The following is a 23,462-nucleotide window of genomic DNA, read 5'->3' as shown; positions in this document are numbered from 1 at the left end:
TGTCTAAAATTTAACTCTTCATTTCCCCCTAGTTGCAAATCTGGATTCTCTTATACTCTTCCTTGGGGTAAGAGAGACAGCACCTCTATGTGTTTAACTTTTCCTGTGCTCAGTCCATTGGGATGCTCTGTCACTTCTCTCTGAATCTTTTGCCTTCTTTCCTCCCTGAAACTCTCAGTGCAGGCAGGACTCATGGTTTCTCCCTTGATAATAGCTGCAGTTTCCTGGACAGGTGTCTTTTTCTCCTCCAGGGCATTCTCTCCTCTGTGACCAGGCCATGTGTCTAAAGTGCTCTTATGTGGTAGCTCCTCTGCTCAAGTGAACTTAGGAGATTCTTCATCTACCCTTCATAACCTGTCCTTTCTTCACCCTACACTGATAATCTTATTCTTTCTTTCCTCTCATCCTATTCTTGTCTTGGACACTCAGCTGTTTATGACCTCTTGCATGAGCCCCCTCTTCACACTTCCCCTCCCCAGTAGACCTGCCCCCATTCTTTGTATGCTCTGCTGTGCGAAATCATCATTGTCTTTGTGGTTGTCCATGGGAGCTTCTTGAGGGCAGAAGCCAGGACTTCAGTGTCTTTGCATCCCTAACCAAGCACATGATAGGCATCCATAAATATTTTATTAAAAAGTCCAATGAAGTGTAGCCTTGAATGAAAGTTGATGGGTCTCATCAAAAGACCTTTTATCCACCTTCAGACAGAAGGCAAAACAAATGCAACACAGGACTGGGACTTCTATTTCTTTGGGGTTTGACATCTTCAGTCCTGCTATTTGGTCTTGATGTGTAGTTATTCTGCATCTAGCTCTAGCCTGAGCCCTGGCTATCAGCTGGATTCAAAAATGTGGTATTTAGTTGCTGCAACATTCCACTGAAAGCAACCACGAAACTGGGAAACTTGTTTTCCCAAGGTGAGATTGACTTTCCAGTATAACATTTTAAAACGCAGTAGGAAAAAGTAGAAAGCTTTTGAACCGTAAACCTGAAGGTGGAACGATTTTCTATACATTCTTATCAACATACATAAGACAAAATAATGGGCCTCTTGCTGTTTCCTCAACATGCTCTTCCATCTGCAGGAAGATAAGCTCTGTGAGAAGGCGTCCCATCTTGCTGGTTATTATATGTATGGTATATTTATAAATACTTCATAATTTATAAATAATTATATTATATTTGACAGTACCCCTAGCAAAGGATTGGGCATATAGTGGTGTTCAACAAATATTTTATAATTGCTCAATTCCAAGGATAGCTTCGAATTGTTTGTAGAGAATGGCATATTTCTCATCCTATAACCTAGGATAATATGTTTGGGAAACTGCCAAGTAGCTCAAGTAGATAGGGGCCCTTGGCTTTGACCGTGTGAGCAGATGGTTTTAAACAATGTTCCAACCACAAACGCATCAGCAAGCCTGCATCCAGCAAATGGTGAGCTCCTATTAGAATCCAAGCAGCTGGAAGCTGTTCCCGGGGCTGGACACTCAGCAGTGAACAAAACAAAGTCCCTGCTTTCATGATCTTCACATTCCGTGTGTCTGATACACGGTGGGGGAGGCTGGGGTCAGGGATGGGCAAATGCAAAATACGTCATTGGGTGATAAATGCAATGAACATCAAAATAAGCAGGGTCCTGGGGCAGAGAGTGATGGCGAAAATGCTGCACTCCCCTCCCTCGGCATATCCAGGGCTCAATTTCTAATCTTTAAGCAGAGTTAGAAAATACCATCCAGAGATTTTATTTGGTCACACATATGAAAAGAATGCGTTGTTGTGTCCATGTGGGATGAATGCAGTGCTTTGTAAGTGTGAGTGAAAATTAATCAAACTCAAGCATTTTAACTTGGAGAAATCAAAGGTAAGCCACTTTAAAACTTTTGTCTTTAAAATAGACCTTCACTTTTACAGTCAAGTGCATGTGCAATTGTTCTGTCTTTAACAACCTGTGAGGACAAATATGTTTAGTTCTAGATTGCAGACATGCACTTGACAGTATCTACACTGGAACCAAACTGAGCTAGTTTCATATTAAAAATATATCACAGCTGTCAGTTTAAAAATACTATGGGGGGAAGCGGATTTGGCCCAGTGGTTAGGGCGTCCGTCTACCACATGGGAGGTCCCCAGTTCAAACCCCGGGCCTCCTTGACCCGTGTGGAGCTGGCCCATGTGCAGTGCTAATGTGTGCAAGGATTGCCCTGCCACGCAGGGGTGTCCCCCGCGTAGGGAAGCCCCACGTGCAAGGAGTGCGCCCCGTAAGGAGAGCCGCCCAGCGCGAAAAAACACGCAGCCTGCCCAGGAATGGAGCCACACACACTGAGAGCTGACACAGCAAGATGACGCAACAAGATGACACAACAAAAAGAAACACAGATTCCCATGCCGCTGACAACAACAGAAGCGGACAAAAAAGAAGACGCAGCAAATAGACAGAGAACAGAAAACTGGGGCGGGGGCGGGGGGGGTGGGGGGGTGGGGGAAGGGGAGAGAAATAAATAAATAAATAAATAAATCTTTAAAAAAGTACTATGGGTATGAAGAAAATGCAAGGATTTAGAATAAATTGGTTTTTAATGTTAGTAAAAATAATACATATATTTCCAGAGTTTGTAAAAGCCCAATAAGATTGGTATTAATTTTGTTACCACTACTGGTTATTCCACTGTAGAGAAGAGTAGAATAAAGCCTAAAACCCTGGGGTGCTTTGCGATGGTCACGTAGTTCATAAGCCGAGACCAAGTCTTTAAATGTCCTGTTCTTCCTTTACCTCCCATTAGCCTTACTGACAGCAGATTTTATTTTGCTCTAAGAAAGATTCTGAAGAAACAATTTACAGACTTTCACCCACATGCAAAAATCACAGACTAATGCTAACGACAAAAACAAAACTATTGATTTTTTAAAATCTCCCAATTTTCATAAATATCTAAGTTCCACAAAGGGAAAAAAAATGATCAATTTGCTCTGCTATAAAGAGACAATACTATCTTATGCCTTCAATAAAATACTATGATCGCTGATATCGAAGTGGGGGGAGATAAAATTAACATGTATTTTTAAGAAATCAAATCCAGAATTCCTATCATAGGTCCAAATCCACGCAGCGTTAAATGATCTCATTTCACAAGTGTCTGGTGAAAGGCTGTCTTTAATATTGCCCTGTAGTGTAGAGAGTGCTCTGTGGACCCGAGCTCTTTTTTCAGTCTGTCCTTTGGGAGCCAACGAGCAGAGTAAAGCCCTTCACAAGGCTGCATATTCCTTTCTGGTTTACGCTTCCGTCCTTCTCGTGGCCCCAGATGCTGCTGCCCCGCCCCTCCCCAGCTTTCTGGTGCTGGGTTTTTGAGCGTGATGGGCGCAGCCACAGAGTGCTCTCACTTCAGTCTTTCCCTACGTAAATCCACACGTCTTCACAACCCGCTGCCTCTGCTTCCTGTGGCTGCTCTAACAAAGTACTCACAGGGGCGCTTAAAGCAACTGTGCTTTGTTGTCTCTCCGTTTCAGAGGCTGGACGTCTGAAATCGGGGTGTCGCGGGGCCGGGTTCCCTCTGAAACCGGGGGGAAGACTCCTTCCTCCCTTGCTTCTTCTGGGGGTGGCCGCAAGCCCGGGGTCCCTGGGCTGGCGCGGCAGTGCTTGGGTCTCGCCTGGGTCCTCACGCGGCCTTCGCTGTGCGGGCGCGTCTCTGTGTCCTTTCCCCCTTCTTAAAAGGAAACCAGCCAGATTGGAAGAGGGTCCACCCTACTCCAGGATGACCTCATTTAACCAATTCCATCTGGCCCTGTTTCCAAATAAGCTGGCATTGTGAGGCCCTGGGGGCCAGAACATCAGACTGTCCTTTTTGAGGAGGCACTTCCACCTGTAGCACCTGCCCGGTGTTCTCTCTGTCAAGTTCTACCACACTTCAGCTTGGCCTCTTCTGCTTCACTCGATGATGCAGATTCAAGGCTTGCCTTTCTTCTGGACAGGTAACTCCCTGAGGGCAGGGTCTATGCCTGGTTGGTCCCGGAGTCCCAGTGCCTAACAAAGTACCTTGCACACAGTAAGTGCTCAATGCAGAGCTATTGAATGAGCATTGGCTGAGTGCCTTGAGGCACTGCACAACCTTGAGGAACCTATTTAGTCATTTTTCAAAGCTGCCCTCATAGCTGTATCATGTTTCAGCTTTTCAATTGCTTTCCTAACCGCTATCAATGTCATTAATAAGAAATTTATTAGTTATTTATGAGTTTGTATATTAGCAATTTATTTTCAATTGCTTATTATGGATTTTTCAATTCATTGATCCATAAACAACTTTTAGGGCATCACAGCAGGCTACTTCTCTTCACAGACCATCTTTTCCTGTCACCTGAACAACTCTGGTGACAGATGTTTTATTTCTACTTTGCAGAAAAACTAAAAATGGAAGCGTAGGGAGACCAAGCAACTTCAGCGTGTTCACTGTTAACTTTTGAAAGCTAGAGGTAGAAAGCAATTTCCTTTATGCTTATGTTGAATGCTAATAAATTATTGATTCTGTCGCTTAGAAAACTGGCAATTTGTCTAAATAATTTATACCAAACTTTAACCAGAAAACTAATATGAACAGTCGTTCTAAGCCATGATAGGTGAGGAAGTGCTTATTGTACATTCAAATGTGAATGACACCAATCAGCATGAAAAGAATCATGTGAGCAATGAAACCGGAGCCACGGAAATGTTCAAATTGGACAAAAAATATAAAAGCTTGATAAGGAAAACTGCCTCCACAATAAGGTGAGAAAGGGGGTAGAAAGAGGCACAACATTTGATCCAGGATTCTTTTCTGAAAGTTTCTTTTCCCATGATTCATCATTTCCTAATGCTAGCACGTATAGTTACCAAATTAACTTATAAGGGAATCAACATTTGGGAGTGGATGTGGCTCAAGTGGCTGAGCACTGGCTTCCCACACATGAGGTCCTGGGTTCAATCCCAAGCCCTGGTACCTCAGGAAAAAAAAAGGGAGTCGACGTTCATTTTAGGTAATGTATTTAAACATTCTTTTTACTGAACACTTTTCATTTCATTGTGTTTGTAAAGTAAAACCCTTTAATAACTCACCATAATCATATATTTGTGCAATGAGAGATCATTTCTCTTGCACTCCTTTTTTCCTTCAGTCTCAGTTCATTCCACTTAATTAAGGCACAAGTCTTGCCCTACAGTTGAATACCCTCTGATGTAGTTATCTAAACTTCTGAGGCTAATATTACCTTGAGAGAAATCTTGACGCTAAATTTTGGAAAAGGGGGAGGAAATAAAGTTCTGAACACATGCCCGACACTTGAGGAAGGAAGGAAGCAGCATTCACCGCAGTCTGGTGCTTAACTTGGTTGCCCATATTTGCCCTTTCTGAACAACTTGGGGAATAACAATCTACTGCTTGGTGAGACCAGCTTAGCAGAACACGGCATTGCCATCCACATACAACACCACCGAGTCTCCTGAACCCAGAAATGATTTCCCAAGACACCCATGTCCACACCATTAGTTTGAGTCCACTTAAAACTGCATTGAATTCAGGGCATCTGAGTAAGTCAGGTGAATTTTACACTGGTGTTAGACTTAATGGAATAAGCCGGAAGCAGCCTCACTTCTAGTGAGGATGGAGGCAGGGAGGGCGATGACTCGAAGCATACGATCTGGATTTTTCAGAATGATCTGAGGACTCCCGAGTGGGCGAGACGAGCACTATAAATGGTGTCCCTGACTAGTGACCCTGGTCCAGATGCCATCTCAACTGGGCTGAAATCAAAAGCTTACCAGGAAGCCACCCCAAACCCCAAGTGTGGAGATCTCACTGGAGCACGCCAGGAAAGCTGTGTGCTGTCTCAGCATGTCCTCATGAGGGGTGGAGGGATCTCAACTGTATCTTGTTATTGTGAAAGTAACACGGGCTAAAGGATGGATGCATCTTAGGACACCACTGGCATGTGCTAAGTGCTCAGTAAGTGATGATGTGGTGGTGAGATGGTGTCCCAAATCCAGAGCATATGGTCAGAAAAAGGAGTATCTTCCTGCTTCTAACTTTATCTAACCTATATCGTATCTATATCTATATCAATATTGATATCTATCTGTCATCTTTCTCTGGATCTATGCTCTATCATCATCATCACTAACATCATTTTTATCATCAGCATCATCATCAGCATTTACCTAGTTTGTACCCTGAAATATTGGCATTTCCAAGACATTTCCATGGCTAAAGGAAAGGAGAAAGGAATTCTGAGTATTTGAAATGCGTTTATGGGTGCTATATTTGCAGTTCAGGTACTTCCAGTAAAATGTTCATTTTCCAATAGATGTGTTTCTCTATAGCCACCACTAAAATGATAATAAGCATGATCTGAAAACTATAAGAAATGTGAAACAATAATACAAGAACGTAAAGAGGAAAGCTAAGAAAATATGGTGCCTTTTTGTCTGTTTAAGTCATGAGAAACTTGATTATTTTTCACATGATTATCTTGAATTATGAATGATAAAGATCTGCCTTTATTTACCTTGCTGTTTGCTTTTGGGTCATCTCATGAATAAGACACAAACACTAGACCTAAAATATTGTCGTTTAGAAACCTTCACTTTGTGATTAAATGCATCGATTATTTTCTGTACTAGTTTTCTAACCTATAAGAGAAGGAAAATAATACCAACTCATGTCCTAAAAGTATATTATATAATAAAGAGTTTGTAAAAGGGATTGATGATATAACATTGCACAAGAACAAATAATTACTCATTATAATGTTAATATTTGGTCATAAATTCCGTGTGGGTGATTGTGCCAACTTCAGATATTAACAGATTAACTCAAGTATGTATTTCTCCCAGGCATTGCAAGTAAGGGCTTTGTGCTGTGATAGAAATACCTAATAGTTTGCTTCCCTCTTCTATTAGATCTGCTTTAGGAATTACCATGTGAGCCTTACCTTTCCCCCTAATCAAGAAGCACCCTTAATAATCCATGTTATACTGATGACCTAAGAAAAACTTCGAAAGACTCAGAAATCAAAACCTTTTTTTCATCGTGTTCCATATGTAAAAGTGTTGTAGACAGTTTTCCTTTAGAGCAGCCTAAAAACTCGGCAAATGACACGAGAGGCCTCCAGGAAGGCAACCACAGCAGGATGACATCAGCATGCTCAATACATTTAAGGTGAGAAGCCTCCTTACCTAGCATGCAAACGCATTTGGCATTCTGCTCAGCGTTCTCAAACAAGATTTCGCCACACCTCTGCAAGAGAAAGAGAGCCACAGTTACGTGACGATTTCATATCAGGCCCCAGTGCAATATGTGGAGGCAATCTGATGACCGTAACATTATTTTGCTCTTTGTGTTTTTTTTGGTTCCCTGAATCTAGGGACTTGTATCGTGAGCAGAGGCTTTCCTGGTGAGTAAATTACCTGAGAGGAAAGCTGGGATAGATTGTTCTGCAGGCCTTAACCCTTGCCTAGGACTGATTCTTGTGCTTCTCTGAGGAGGCTGGTGACGCCCTGTTTCCAACATTTCTGCTTCAGCCTATTAGATCCAGCAATCTGGGGCCAATACTCTCAAAATTGGTCCTTACTGAGCACCTAAATTATTCTAATCTACTTATTCTGCATTTAAGCTCAGAGGATATCACAAAGCCAGGTAACCTATACTTAACTCTTGAACTTAGGAGTAAAAGAGAAAGAAATGATAGAAAAGTGATGCTCATCAGGTTTTTCCTGAACCCACACATTCATGGAAGTATCAGCTCTCTTATCTTATCTAAATTTTAACTTCCTTGTTAAGTTTTATGCAAAGCAGATTGCAGGGATCCAATCATTTATTTAAGAATAGGCCATACTTATGTGATATATAACTGACCAAATGATTAGTACTTGAATATATTTATGTGTAGAGGCGTATATCTTCCAAGTCAATAGCAAAAAAATACAATAGAAAAGTGGATAAAGAACATGAACACTCAATTCATGGAAGAGGTAATCCAAATGGCCGGTCAACGAGGAAATACGTTCAACCTCACTAATCAGCAGGACCCAGCAAAGTAAAACGAAAATGAGGTCTAATTTGCATTCATGGGTTTGGCAGAATTTAGAAGTTTGGCAATACCAGGTGCTATCAGGAATGTCAAGGATTGGATGTTCTTGCACACTGTGGTTTAGAGTGTAAAATGACACAACTATTTTGGAGAGAAACTGGCACAATTTAGTGGAGTTGAAATGAGCATACCCTATGACATCGCAAGCCATTGTGTAGATTCATAATTAGAGAAATTCTTACATACAACTTTGATGTCAGGCTACAAAACTGATAGAATGCTTTCATATGTTGGATCACGACACAGCAATTACAATGAATGAATTAGAGCTACATATATTGTATAAACATTATAATATATGTAATATACATATATAAAATATATATTATTCAATTTATATATATCAATACAGTTCAAGTCATATAAATAATTAGAATGTTTAAATCATATAAAAAAGTACATGTTTAAACACATAAAAACGTAATGTGAAGGAACAAAAAACCCAAGTATCCAATTTGCTACTATTTTTTTATGAAGTTGAAAATAACAAAAAGCAGAACATATCGTTTAGAGATATATTAATTTATAGAAAAAGCATAGAAACCTGCAATGGAATAATGAGCATCAAATTCAGAATAGGGACAAGAGACAGAGTAAGAGAATATTGGAGAGTACACAGGGAGTAAAACTTGTTTCTATGATGGCTTTTTCCTTAATTTAGTATTAACAGACTTTCTATGCTTGGAATAGTTCAAAATACACAATAAAAACTCACATATGGAACACTCTGAACTTGAAAAGTCTGCTTGCCCTTTTGTGCTTCTCCCTACCCATCTCAGTGGGCTTGTGGGGGCTCACTGCCCCCACGACTTGTTCCCACACTTACTTTCTTTGCCCCCCGGGAGACTGAGGATGTGGGAGTTTCACTCAGTTTTTTTTTCCCCTGCTCCCAACTTGGTTAATCCCACCCTAGCCAATCTTTTGTTTTTAAATATTTTGTTTTATTGCAAATCAAATGAGAGACAGGGTTTCCCCCATTATACTATATCTCATGCTCCTAGCTCTCCAGTATGCTTTCCTGTGGTAGCCATATAGCAGCAACCATATCTCATATGGCAGTGGCAAAAAGGAACTACTGCCTTGGCCTTTTCAACAGAACCTGAAGGCCTTCATTATTTTAACTAAATTTAATACATGTTGCAGTGTAAAAGAATCTTTGCAGAATGATACTAAATAAGCTTCCAAAAGTAACACTTAAAACTGTTAAAATAAATGAAGTGGACCCATAATTTTCAACATGGATCATTGCCAAAAAATATCAGACAAAAACTGCAAATCTTAAGGAAGTGTAATTCCTTTTTAATAATTTTAAAACATGCAAAATGATTCTTCAAATACACCTGTAGTGTTTAATTTCTTAAAAGAGCTAAGAGAAAAAAGCTCTAAAAAGCAAATGAGTCACAATGTTGAGCTCTTATAGAACTGGGTTATGGGTACAGAGGAATTAATTTTATTTTTCTCTAGTTTTATCTAAATGTTTGAAATATTTTACAAATACACCAAAAAAGTTTCCAAAGCTCTCTTCAAATCTATGAATCCAGACTCCTTTAGATGACAAGTAACTTTTTAGAAGTCTGATTTACCAAATATCAACAGGTAGTCTGTCTCATGATCAACAGGTAACATGATAGGCAGTCTCATGACAAAACAGTTTTTTTTTAAAGCCCAGACAATCTTGATTGCAACTACACAATGCATGATAAAGCATAGTAATTTCCAGGGGAAAATAATTCCTGGATGTGAAGATTCACGTTCTTTACACCTAATTATAAAACCTCTGGAATGAAGAGGGACAGGTTGAGGGGGGAAAGGATGACTCTGTTACAGTCAAATCAACTCCCCCCCTTTTTCAATAACCTTCATTGTGCACAAGGATATGGGCAAGTGGCCCTGGGGCATAGAAGGAAGCATATTGGTTTGGCAAGCCCAGGCAATGTACCAGAGAGCAGGCAGGGTGGGGGCACATGAAGGCGGGCAAGAGAGTATTGAAGACGTATCATAATTTTTGGTCTCCAGCTAGTCTGCTGACCTCGTTTGATATTTCATCATGCTATTTATCTCTCCATGCTCTGTTTCTTCATGACTAACATGAGCAGGCTAACGTATGCCATCAAATCAAATGGGAGGGTTAATGACCCATGGCGTCTGATCCTACTGTCTGTTCTTGTTTTAACTTGTTTTTTTTTTTTTTTTTTTTTTTTTACAGAGGTGAAGCCTTGTCCAATTGCTAGGATTCATTTGCTGCATCACCTACTTTTCAAAGTAACCCAAAAGAGTTCATTCTTATTTTTAAGTGAAAGATCGGAGATTTCTAAGATGCTTTTAATGCCTTGGCAAAACAAAGATCTAGGAGGCTCTATCAATCCATATTCTGGGTCCTACTGGATCTGCCCAATACCCATAAATTTCAAAATATTGGGTGTTCTTGGCCTTCTCATTGCCTTGGCCTAGTAGAATGTCTCATCTTATACCTGGTTATCCCACTGCTCTACCTGCAACATGCTCCTTTATCTTTTATTACAGATGAAGCCCACAGATGTTCCAGGAAGAGCTTTCCTTCTTTTGCAGGAGGAGCTTCCAGGGCTGGAGGGTAGAGGGTGCATGATCCTCCACGGCTGCCCAAGCCCAGGGACAGTCTTTATGTGCCAGAAGTGTGGGGACAGGAGCTGTTGTGGGCTCACATTCTTGTTCCTGAACCCAGGGGCAGTTTCCGAGTCCCCTGTGAAGCATGTCTTCCTTACTTTTGGGCTCGCTGACCAATCACTCATGTTCTTTGTAAAGTGACCTGGTGATGGCAACAGATTGGAAAGCAATAACCAGAAGGGAATCTGATCATTCTTCAGATTTGAAAGAACCAGACTCTCTTCAGTGCTTTCCCCCCTGGATGCCAGTGTTCTTGGGTCCCTTCCTGCCAGGCTTCTGCTTGCTGGGCAGTCCAGGGTGATGGCATAGATGAGGAGGGTCATTGTCCTAAGTCGTGGAGTCCAAGTCTCAGGAAGTGGCAGGTTCTGCTATGGGGGGCATCTGGGGCCCTGGTAGGGCCTCATACAAACCTCAATAAATATCTGTAGAGTAGATAATGATGGTGTAGCAGTTTGATATTGTTTATGAATTCCAAAAATAGACATTGGATTATGTTTGTAAACTGGTCTTTTCCTCTGGACATATTATATTGTATTGGATTCAGAGATTTCACTTTTACTCGATTATATTATGATTAAGGCTTTGCTTGGACTAAGGCAATACGATGTTGAGTCCCTGCTCACCAAGAGAAAGCAACATGGCAGTGGAGGAGTTTGGAGTTTTAATGCTGGAACCCTGGGAAGTAAATACACAGAGAAGTAGACATGTGAGGAAGGAGAGAAGGTTCCAGAAGACACAGCAGAGGCCCTGGGAATAGAGACGAGCTGTTCACCTGATGGTTTACACCTGGTCTTGTGGAGAGAGCAGAGCTACTGAGCCCAGAGAGAAATGAGCTCCAGGAGAGAGATGAGCCTTATCCCAGCCTATGGCTGATATTGGTAGAAGATGGAACTACGGAGCCTTAAGAGGAAGAGGAAAGCTCAACCCTTGCAGACGTCGGCAGCCATCTTGCTCCAATACATGGCAACAGACTTTGGTGAGGGAAGTAACTTACACTTTATTGCCTGGAAACTGTAAGCTTCTCCCCCAAATAAATACCCTTTATAAATGCCAACAGATTTCTGGTATTTTGCATCAGCACTCCTTTGGCTGACTAATACAGATGGTAACATTTATTGAGCCCCCAACATGTGCTAAGCATTGTTCCAAGTGCTGTACATCTATCATCTCAAATCCTCATTATGCCCCTTTCACAGAGGAGAATATTGAGGAACAGAGAGTTCCACTCACTGTGGCACACTCCTATCCAAATGAGTGAGAAAATCAATGCTGTCAGCTTACCTGATACTTGACTGGTACCCACAGAGTCCCAAATATTGACTACTCTTGACCTCTGCATTGCACTCGTCAGGTAGAGTTTCTTATATATTTCATTACACCCTTCTCTTACCCATTAACCTCTGGTTCTTTGCAAGAGTTGCTATTAGGAATCAGACTGAACCAACTTTAAATCCTATTGTTGCTTCCACTTACTTACAGTGCCTTTATGGGCAACTTATTTAGTTTTGTCAACTCTGCTTTCTCACCTATAAAACAGGTAATGATATTTACCTCAAAGTATCATTGCAAATTTAATTTTTAATTCATTATGGACAAGAATGAATTTATTTAAATTAGTGTTCACTAGACAGTAATATAAAAATAAGAATTAATAAACCTAACTCATAATCTAAACTCTATTAGAATTTCCAAATTATTATTTTGGACAAAAAACAAAAGACTACTCTAATTTTAAAAGTATATTTCACAAATTGGTAGCTAATTTAAAAAAAAATGAATTATAGTGACTTTTTTTTTAAGATTTATTTTTATTTATTTATTTCTCCCCACCTCCTCATTATTTTCATTTGCTGTGTCTGTCTGTTGTGTGTTGGTCTTCTTTTTAGGAGGCACCAGGAACTGAACCCAGGACCTCCCATGTAGTAGGCTGGAGCTCAATCACTTGAACCACATCACCTTCATGGTTGTAAATTTTTATTTATTAGAAACTTTAAATATTAAATCCAAAGTTTTTCTTTTAATTCAGGTGTTATTAAATACTGTATCTCTCCTAGTAATTAAAATAAAAAAAATAATATTTTACTTTCATTAGATAAATCATATATTCCAGCAATAAGATGTATTTTTCTCCTGTAAACTGTATTTTATCATTACTTTCATCAAAAATTAGTTAGGAAAAATATGTGTAATTTAAAAAATGGCATTTAAGTATTCAGCAAACCTCTTTTCCTTAAAGGAAAATTATATCTTATATGACAATAATATTTAAATATTAATAAGAGCACCAGTTATACTAAAAAAAGTCACTAAAGATAGTCAAGAGCTCATATGTTGTTCCCATTTTTCAACTGGCCACACCTATAGCTTTCTAAACCACTTAATGTTTTATCCTCTTTCAAATAAGTTTTCACAGATCTTTTAATTTTTCTGCATACTTGCTATTACTTGAATTTATTAGCCTCTCAGCAGGCCTCTAGCAGCTAATTTTTGGGCAGCTGTCTTGATATCTTTGAATGGGAGGAAACATCAGCAAATAAGCGAAGCCCAAGACAGAAATCCTTATTGCTTCAAGGTTTGCCCCAAGTATGTAAGGTTAAGTGTTTTTAGAAAATAATCAATAGGCTGTGATCTTTAAATTATTTCCTTCCCACCTTTAGAGAACTTTCTCTTTTTTAAACAGAAGAGAATCTAATAAGGGGAATTATAAAACCATTATAGTTGCAAGCCCTAGATTGGGATTCCAAGAATGACTCTCAGAACAACACTGCTCACCAGGTAAGCTGCTGGTGGGCCATAATTAGGAGGGTGGAGGACCAGGAGCCAATGGAATTGTGACTTCAAAAACACATTACCATGACAGTAATGCAAGGAGTAGAAAGGTATTGGTCTTACAGTATCATGACCCCAAGAAGCTTCTGACTGGACACTGGAATGCTGTTACAGAAACACAGAAAAACCCAACATCTTCATGACTGTTCTTGACAGCTCATTAAAGAATGAAAACTGACATATGATTGGATTCACTTTTGGAAGAAAACACCAACCCTGAGTTTCCTTAGCTTGAAAAAGTACAAACCATGGTCAGATGTTGGAGCAGTTGCTCGAGTTTGGTCAAAGTTAACATGCACCTAATCTGTGCCAGGAGAAACAAAGGCAACCTGGAGTGGGCAAAGCTTTAGCACAGGCTGCCTTGATGCCCACCCTCAACCCATTTCTGCTTTGTAAGTTTGCAATACAATACATGAATTGCTCAAGTGAGATCTCTAGACATCAAGGCAAATGACTGTATGCCAATATGCTAGTTGGAATTACATCAGTTTTATTTGCTCACCCCTGGATATCTAAGTGTCTAGCACAATGGTTAGTACATAATAGGTACTCAAAAATGTTAATTAAATGAATGAATGGATGAATAATTATTTACTGTAATTCTGTGGATATGCTAGAAGTCACATGACTTCTGGGTAGCATGAAAAAAGTTTTTTTTTTCTTTCTGGGCATTCATGTATACACACCAATTCCAAGTGAAGCAGAGATCCCTGGGGTTGCTTGGGAAGAGATTGTATTTCTGGACATTTATGTATACACACAAGTGAATGCTGACTCAAATGTGGCCCCATGACTTGGAACTGCAATGGGGTGATGAAGGGGGAAACTTTATACTGAGAAGACATTTAGAAACATCTGGGTTACTTCCCATCTTACATTTTCCCCCCAAGAGAGAATTGTCTATTACGAGTCAAAGCCAGACTAGAGAAAACTCTAGGTGTTATGCCTGAATAGGAAATGCTTTAGGCCTGTAGGTAATAAACAGATAGCTTCTGTTAAGAGACTGAACCCCTTAAAGTGCATCAGGGCCAAGAAGTTTAGATCTCCATTTATGTCCACTGAAAGAATAAATGAATGAATGAACATTCAAGAAGAAGTTATTATTGAGCGTCTATTCTCTGTAGACACTGTACTGTGAGTATAGATTCAAAATCAAAGGAAATTCAGGCTAGGTCCTGTCCTCGGGAAGTTGACAGCCAGGTCTAGACTCAGAAATTCAAGACCCTATGGAGCACTCTCAGTGATGGATCCTGATAGTCTAGGGCTAACAGAGAAGGCTTCTGCAGCAGTTTGATATTATTGATGAATTCCAAAAAGAAATATTGGATTATGTTTGTAAACTGGTCTTTTCCTCTGGGCATATTAGAGTGTATTGGATTCAGACGTTTTTACTTGATTAAACAATGATTAAGGCTTTGATTGGGTCATGTCAGTAGGATGTTGTATCCACCTTCCCCTTGGTGGGTGGGGATTCACAGAGAAACCTCACCACAGAAAAGGGAGGTTGGAGTTTTGCTGTTGGAGTTTTGATGCTGGAGTCTTGAGCTGAAACCCCAAGAAGTAAGCACACAGAGGAGCTTGGTTGTGAGGAAAGAGAAGCAAGCCCCAGGAAAAAAGGAACCCTAAACCTGGAGAAAAGCAAGCCCTGGAAAGAAAGGAACCCAGGAAGCCTGAACACTGGCAGACATCTACAGCCATCTTGCTCCAACACATGGCAATAGACTTTGGTGAGGGATGTAACTTATGCTTTATGGCCTGGTAACTGTAAGCTCCTACCCCAAATAAACACGCTTTACAAAAACCAACTGATTTCTGTTATTTTGCATCAGCACCCTTTTGGCTGACTAATACAGCTTCTAAAGAGAAATGACCAGCCTTGCGTTTGGCTATCAAAAAAGAAGGTCCTTACTAGGCAGGGGCAGCTACCCATGCAAATTCCTTTTTAGGATCTTATAAGTAGTCACTTCTGATGGGAGCAAAGCTGGCTGCTAGAGTGGGTCAGGGTCAAGAACTTAATCAAAGGTGAGACACAAGCTTAATTACAGATGAGCCTGGAGGAAAGTAGGGGCCAAGGAGAAATTAAAAAAATTCTTCCTGGCCTGTACCAAAAGGCTGGGTTTGGTTTTGAAGAGCTGAGCTGCTTAATGAATCCTTTTAGCATTGTAACCCATAATTATAAGGCAGTGACACCAGATATCTCTTACCAGCAGTATTGACCACCATTTTTTGCCCGTTTCTATCCAAAGAAGGTACCACACCTGAGATGTTGCTTATCCCTTTTTCTTAGATTATTTCCATGGAATGGCTATGGCCACAAGAATTCCTGCGGACCTAACCTCTGCTGCTGTTCAAACCATTAGCACCTCAGGCTGAGCACATCACAGTTTCCGTAGCTCCTGAAGGACGCGCTTCAGGGTCTCCTACTTTGCAGTGGCCCATGGCCATGTTATTTTCTGCAGTCCTGTCTGCTCTGTGTGTGGCATAGCCAGCCCTTAATCTCTGAACACTGTGGCAGCCCTTGGCACGCTGTCACCAGAGGACGGCAGATTTGGAAAGGGGACTGATTTCAGCTCAGGCTCATGTTTTCCTTCTTGAGCTTTTCCAGTGAAAGAGCATATTTCCCTCCCATTGCAGACTGTTAAAACGTCAAGCTAATAAGTTTTCAACAATCTGTCAGTGTAGGTCTCCAGCAACAACCTGGCAATGCCTTTTAATCGGGGCCTCCTCATCCAACCCAGCCTCAGCCAGTCAAAATAAGAGACACACCAGCAAAAGAAAAAAAATGATAATCATCTGAGCTGAGCAGAAATTCTTAACAAATCCTTTGTTGCCATCAGTCAACAGCCAATCTGTGGGCTACATAACCTGAGGTGACCCTTCTGGAAGGGCCATCCTTCATAAACCTCTAATTAGCTATGGTTAGCAGTGATTTGAAAGCTATTAATGCTATTGCTATTGGAAAGTGAGTCTACCAGCTTTTAACAGCTTTGTTTTCTTCTTTAGTCAAAGAACAAAATGTTAGTTCAATGGCGTATGCTTTCTATTAGAGAGGTGCCAGCAGCGGCAGCAATCTCCAGAGAGTCTCTCAGCATTTTATTACATAGCCCTATTTTTAAATGTTTGAAAACTACTTATTAAGAATCAAAACTTGGAAAACCTGGTTTCAGTGCAAGGATAATTTTTTTTTTTTAGGTTATTGAGCAAACATCCGGAATGAAGAATTGTGTTTTCTGTCCTTTTGATTCTCGCCAGCAGGGGGCACCAAGAAGGCTATGACTCCAAACCCCCCTTGGTGCCCTGGGGGAGGTCTGGCATCAGATGGCATCCAAGTCTAGCCACTGGTCTGTTTTGCTCTTCAGCTCGTGCAACTTTTCTCCATGAACCACCTTTAGTTTTCCATTGTCCACATTGAAAAGCACATTGAAAACCACTTTTTTCGTTGTGCAAAACAATGGCCATAGCCTTTGAGCAAGGACAATTTTAGCAAAATCAGTACCCAGGGAGGCTGGTGGCCTGTGGAATACAACGGGGTATCTTTCCAATGCACCCAGTTATAGGAACTGAGTAGGCGTCTCAGGACATGGCACTTTGGGAATAATTCTGACGTAGACTCAGGGTATCTCTATATATCAGATACTAATACATATGCCACAAATATTAATAAACAGAGCAAAAATTAGAAATTTGCAATACAATTTTATCTTTTATTACTCTCAGATTCCTAAACATTAACAACAAGCCCCAGCTTGCTTTTCAGAGACAAAGATACTTCTCTGAAAGCAAATACCTAAAACTACATACATTGAACTGGCATAAAGTTAGTTCTTAAAGGTTAGGTCCATGGACACTTTGTAGTAGAGAAAGCAGGAAGCAGCACAGAAAAAGGAAGATTGGGGCACATAATGGAAAGAACTTAGAATATCTGGGTTCAAACCCCAAATCTATCCCTTACTAGCTTTGTGACTTTGGGGGGACACATTGACTATTTTTGACTATTATCATGGAAAAGAGGGAGCAACGATGCTCACCCTTCTACTGAACTAACGTAACACATGTGAAAGCAGCTCGTCTACCCTAAGCCCGTCATCAAGCCTGTGGTGGGAGGTGGAAGTAGGAGAGGGCTGTTTGGTGGCACAGCGTGTGAGTCACAAAACCCGTATATCATGGGGTTTTAGGAGGGTAGAGAGTTAGCTCCTTCCAGGATGGAGAGCCCTGGTCTTTAAAGGGTAACCTGCAAGGCCAAAGGTCTAGGGCACAGGGCTTGGCAGGGGAAGCTGGAGGGGTTGCGCTTAGGGCTGGGTAGAGTAGCAGCTGAGAGGTGGGAAAAGGCAGCAGTGTGTAGAGCAAGGCACAGGTCAGAGAGAATGCAGGGGAGGGAAGAGGGAGCGGGTAGGGAATCACAGCAGGGAGGGGCAGCTTCAGGGCCAGAAACGCACGCGGGCCATCTGGGAGGGGCTTAGAGGCCATTGCGGCCAGCGGAGTCGTTTTCTTGATGAAGTAAACAAACATGGTCTCAAGAGCTGGTGACTTTCCATACCAGGGCCTTAGGATGAGCAGAGCGTGGGCTCCTGAGGCAGCCTGCCTGGGTCCAAAGCTACCCTGCAATATTTGCCAATGCGTCACCTGGACAAGTTCCTCCAGCATTCCTTGCCGCAATTTCCCCTGATGTAAAATGGAGATGATCCTTTTACCTACATCATGGGTTCCCTTGGGAATTTAAAGTGTTAATATGTGTAGAGCACCAGAACAGGAGTGAGCACCAATACATTTTGCCTGTTATTTCCGAGAATACACATTTATTTGGTAGCACAGAAGCCAGGAAAACCGGGGCTTTTCAACTGCCACCCTGTATTATTTCACATTGGCTCTTGAAGCTGGATGCTTTGCCATTGCCCTGGGCAGCCACACACCCCTGAAGCTATCAAAAGGGAAGGAGAGAGGCCTGCGGTACCTGCTGCCACGAGCGCCCAACCCAGAGCTGTGTCATGAATGAATGGGAAATCAGAGGGCAAAGGACAGCTTTGAAATGGGACAATCCTGACTCCACAACTACTCTCAATTCCTGAAAGAGAAGGGGTTGATGGTCTACAGGAAGGTCTCATTTGTACAGAATATTTTAGTCAAAACATTCATTCATCAGAATGAAGACTCTCCATGTGTTAGATCCTGACAGACCTGTAATTAGCCTTATAGGCTAAATTATTATATTGAGTAGAGCTTATCTCCTATTTTGATTACATGATTCTCAAATAATTCTGATCTGCCTAATGCCTCACTTAAGAAGGATTAAGCAAACTTTGCATGTCACGGAAACAGTGACCCTGGGAGGCTCCCATAGACTACCAGGGTGCTACACTGATGCTTGGGGGTGCCTAGCCCTGCCTGGCTTTTGATACACTCTTATCCTGAGCATTTGATTCTGGGGAAGAGGAGCTTCCTATTGGGTGATTGGAACACTGACCACAGCCTGATGGATGTGGAAGAGCTTATGAATCATGCATTCTGATTGGGTAGGGAAGAGAGGAACTAGTAATTGAAGTAGAAGGCACAAGATAAGCTGAAGGTGTTTGCTCCAAATACCACAAACCGTAGGTGAAATGCCTGAAAGGGATTGAGAAAATGGCACAAATTAAGAATGGGGAGGTAGATTTGGCCCAATGGATAGGGTGTCTGCCTACCACATGGGAGGTCCAGGGTTCAAATCCAGGACTTCCTGACCTGTGTGGTGAGCTCGCCCACACGCAGTGCTGATGCACGCAAGGAGTGCCATGCCACACAGGGGTGTCCCCCGTGTAGGGGAACCCCACATGCAAGGAGAGCTGCACTGCGTGAAAAAAGTGCAGTCTGCCCAGGAGTGGCACCGCACACACTGAGAACTGACGCAGCAAGATGACACAACAAAAAAGAGATGCAATTTCCCAGTGTCACTGACAAGAATACAAGCGGACACAGAAGAACACACAGCAAAAGGACATGGAGGGCAGACAACTGGGGGGAGGGGGCGGAAATAAATAAAAACTAAATCTTTAAAACAACAACAACAACAAAAAGAATGGCTTGAGGCTGGTGGGTTCTAATAATCAGGGCAGCTGGGGAGCTGGAGACAGGAGACTGGGGAATTCTGTAGGAACCAACCACCAGGCCCTACAGTCCTGGCCACAGGCTTGGATTCTGTGGACCATGGATCTGAATGAAGTTACTACAGGTCAATGGCCGTATGCCCAAGGGAGTAGAGAGATCCTAAACATTTGCAAACATTTATATAAGGAAAATACAGTACAGCAGCCATGTTTACTGGCCAGTGCTGCTCCTCACTGGACTTAGGAGTATCCTTTGTTGGGAAACGGTTCTGCTAAGTGAAACACTAACATCATTGCATGATTAACGAAATTATCACTATTACCCCCAACACTCATCATTTTGGTCATTAGGAAAGATGGGGAATACCAACAGAACTGTTCACCCCTCTGCTTCTCACCACTATTATTTCACACAGGGTGAAATAATCACAATTAGATAGATGTCCCATGATTTAGGTAATCCAACTGACTATTATGAAGAATAGACCCTAGAAATGAAGATGTGATTTGTCAAAATTCTAAACCTAACACAAATGCATTATGAAGACCATGACCTTCCAAGCAAAGAGTGCACATGGTGAAGGCTGAGTGTGCCCTGAAAGGGGTAATTAGCAGTCAAGTCCCTCAATCTCTGAAAATGGAAGAACTAGGGGCCTGGAACAAGAGTCCTTCCCTACTCCTTGGAAACTACTGGGATGGCTGTTTGTCAAGATAATCATTCTTCATTCAACTGTTACTTTCATAGGGAAATTTGAGCCAGAATGGGACTCCATGCTCCTGCTCTTCAGCCCTACGTAATGTGCATCAGCTTCCCAGTCTCTGCTGCTGCCCCTGGAAGGCTGACACCCTGGGAGCGCTAGAAACAACTGTCTTTTTGTCTAACCTGGGTGTTGCCAACAAATACATACTCACAATCACTAAACTCTAGCCAACTGGTCAAAGTATCCAAGCTTCAGACATTGGGTTTCTTGGTCAACTCTGAAATTTGTAGGCTACTATATAAGATCCTGTAAACAGCAACAACTTAATAGATCATATCAGGAATATCTCCAAATCTTTGCACAGACGTCATGATTCAGATTCATGGGCCCTCATCCAGCCTGTAACTGAATGAGCATTTAATTAGTACAAAGGAGTACTTATACTGTGCTTCTTGTGTCTCACTGCAGTAATGCTCCTGTACTTAAACCAACAATTAAATGTAATCCTATACACTTACAGTTTTAAAAGAAATTCAAACCAGGTCTTGGAATGAAATAACTCTAGTGCTAGAGAAAATGACTTCCAGAACATGAAGCCTAGCATGCAAACACAGGGCCTCTGCACCACAAAGGAGCAAACACTTTTCCACAGGGATGAGAGCTTGTTGTATAACCAGCCGTGAGGTCAAGGATCCAGATGTTCCCATTAGACAACCAAGAAACTATTACTGGTCAAAGAGTATTGAACATCTCCATGTGGACAGCTCTGAGACATGGCAGTCAAGGTGAAAAATTTGTGAGACTTTGAAAAATTACATTAAGAGGGGAATAAAATCATACTTAAAAATCAAATGAGCTCAAATTAGCAAGTTTTAATGCCATTACTTCATTAAGATATTGGCTCATGGAGTTGTGCAGTGAATTTATCATGAATACTCAACTCTAAGGCAAAGGTTTCTCTAATTATTTTACTTTTGAAAGATAATTTTCACTGAAAGGCAAGAATAATAAATATCTTTTCAACCATCAGCTCTTTCCACTAACAGATTTTACCAAAATCCAACAAAATTGGTTTTAAATCTTCTTGGTTTGACTCTACACCAAAGAAATAAGAGGGGATGATTACATTTTATCTCATTAATATAGGCATCAAAGGATAAACCAGCAAACTGTTTGAAGTGTCTGAGAAAAACTGTAGAAAGGAAACTCAGAGACTACTTCTGCTAGTAGGCGCTGCATCGTTGATGGCTCATTCTAATCAGTTCATTGTCTCACCACCCTCCATAGACTTCTTAAAAGTAGATATGATCACGGGTTTGAGTTTTAATTCTTACTCACGCTCTAGTATTAGCACCTAACGAAGCAATTAAAATGTAAATCCCAAAAGAGGGTGTACCAAGAAAGATCAGAGAAAGACAGTTCTTTATTTTTCATGGACTGTGTTATCAACTTCCAAATTGTTGAATTGTCTTTAAATTGTTAATACTGATCAGGGACAGATTTGTTTCTTTTCAAGCAAATTTAGAGGAAGGCTTTTTTGTTTGTTTGATTGATTTTTGTTTCTTAAAGAAAATGAATACAAATTGATGGACATAAGACAAAGAACAGATCTTTGAGAAGTGTCAGTGCAATTGAGGAATCCTGAAGATCATGCTTAATTAGATTCCCAGTAAGACTGCCTGTGAAAATGACATTGCAATATGACATATTCATCAACTTATAATGCTCACTACTTAACTAATGCTTAGCAAGCTAGCAGAAGTTTGCTTGTATTGAATCTATCAAACGTAGTGATTTAAAACTATTTTCTCTACATATTCTTAGCAAAGTAAGAAAGAAATTGAAAACAGTGATAGCAAACACCTCAGAAATAAAGCATTGTATATAGGCTCACTTTATTGGTTTGACAGTCTTGAATTTTCAAGGGCAGGGATTATATCTCAGCTTTCAGTACTGGTATCTAGCCGAATGTTTGGCATAAAGCAGGTTTGAATAAATTCTCCTTACTAAATGAATGAAGAAAAGATCACATACTGAGGAAAAGTAACCATCAGATAAACATATTCCGTTAAACTCAGAAATGTCAGCATAAGCATCTCTGGAGATCACTGATAGATATGAAGTGTATTAGTGTGTATATATTTGCAAATATACAAATATATATGTACATAGACATGCCTATCCATTTTATCCACCCATACATACACACACACACATTATATATATACCATAATTGTGTTTTCTTGTACACTGTAGTTTGCTGGTGTTTATATCTTCCGAGGCTTTTTTCTGGATTCTAGTAACAGTGACTTTGAGCCCCATCTCCACCATTTAGCTCTTTGACCTCGGAAACTTACTTACTCTTTCTCTCTAAGCCTCTGTTTCTTCAAGCCTACAGAACTGAGACAACGAGCTGTTGTGATGAGATTAAAAGAGGTTCTCAGCACAGGGCCGGGCACATAGGAAGTACACAATAAACGCCATCACTGGCTGTTATACCCTTCCACTCGGACCTTAATCAAGTCAAACAAACAAGGAAAAACTTTACTCTTCACTCGTGATGATGTACCAATTCACCTCCAACCAAAGGGAATCTTTGCCACTCCCTCCGTTTGAGGAGGGGAACAGAGGTGAAGACGGAGAGCTTGGGCTTGGGTGACCAGCAGGGCAAGTCTGGCATTTACCAGTCATGTGGCTTCAGGAAACCTTCCCGACTAGATTCCTCAACTCTAAAATGTGGATGAAACCTGTCTACTTCACTGGGTTGTTCTGAGGATTAGATATTATCAGCCAAGTACCTGGCTCAGTGGTATTATTGTTTGTATATCTATGCATTCATCTCTCTCTCTCTCACTATTGCTTTCACTGTCTAACTTCTCTTTTACATGTGTTCAAATTATCCCTATCAGCCAATGGCCATCCTTTAAGAAAATTTTTTATTTTTTAAGCCTAAATTAACCCTTTCCTTGAGCTTAAATTAATCTTTTTCTTCTCTGAATTTCCTGTAATTCTTATAGTCACTTTTTACTTCTTACTTCACCTTCGTTAGCTTTTCTATTAGGTCATAAGTTCCTTATGGCTTGAATCCAGATAT

The 23,462-nt window shown here is 40.9% G+C and overlaps 1 protein-coding gene across 1 annotated transcript in view; it reads right to left on the bottom strand.

Annotated features, from left to right (window-relative positions):
* The window catches only part of PDE7B (phosphodiesterase 7B), a 312,244-nt gene that overhangs the window by 208,275 nt on the left and 80,507 nt on the right, over positions 1–23,462 (bottom strand). The window contains exon 2 of the mRNA XM_004468533.5: positions 7,202–7,262. Coding sequence (XP_004468590.2) covers positions 7,202–7,262 — 61 coding nt within the window. The remainder of the gene's footprint in view (positions 1–7,201; positions 7,263–23,462) is intronic.

This window comes from Dasypus novemcinctus, chromosome 11 (genome assembly GCF_030445035.2).
Source record: "Dasypus novemcinctus isolate mDasNov1 chromosome 11, mDasNov1.1.hap2, whole genome shotgun sequence".
Lineage (NCBI taxonomy): Eukaryota > Metazoa > Chordata > Mammalia > Cingulata > Dasypodidae > Dasypus > Dasypus novemcinctus.
This window is presented reverse-complemented; position numbering and strand designations above follow the sequence as displayed.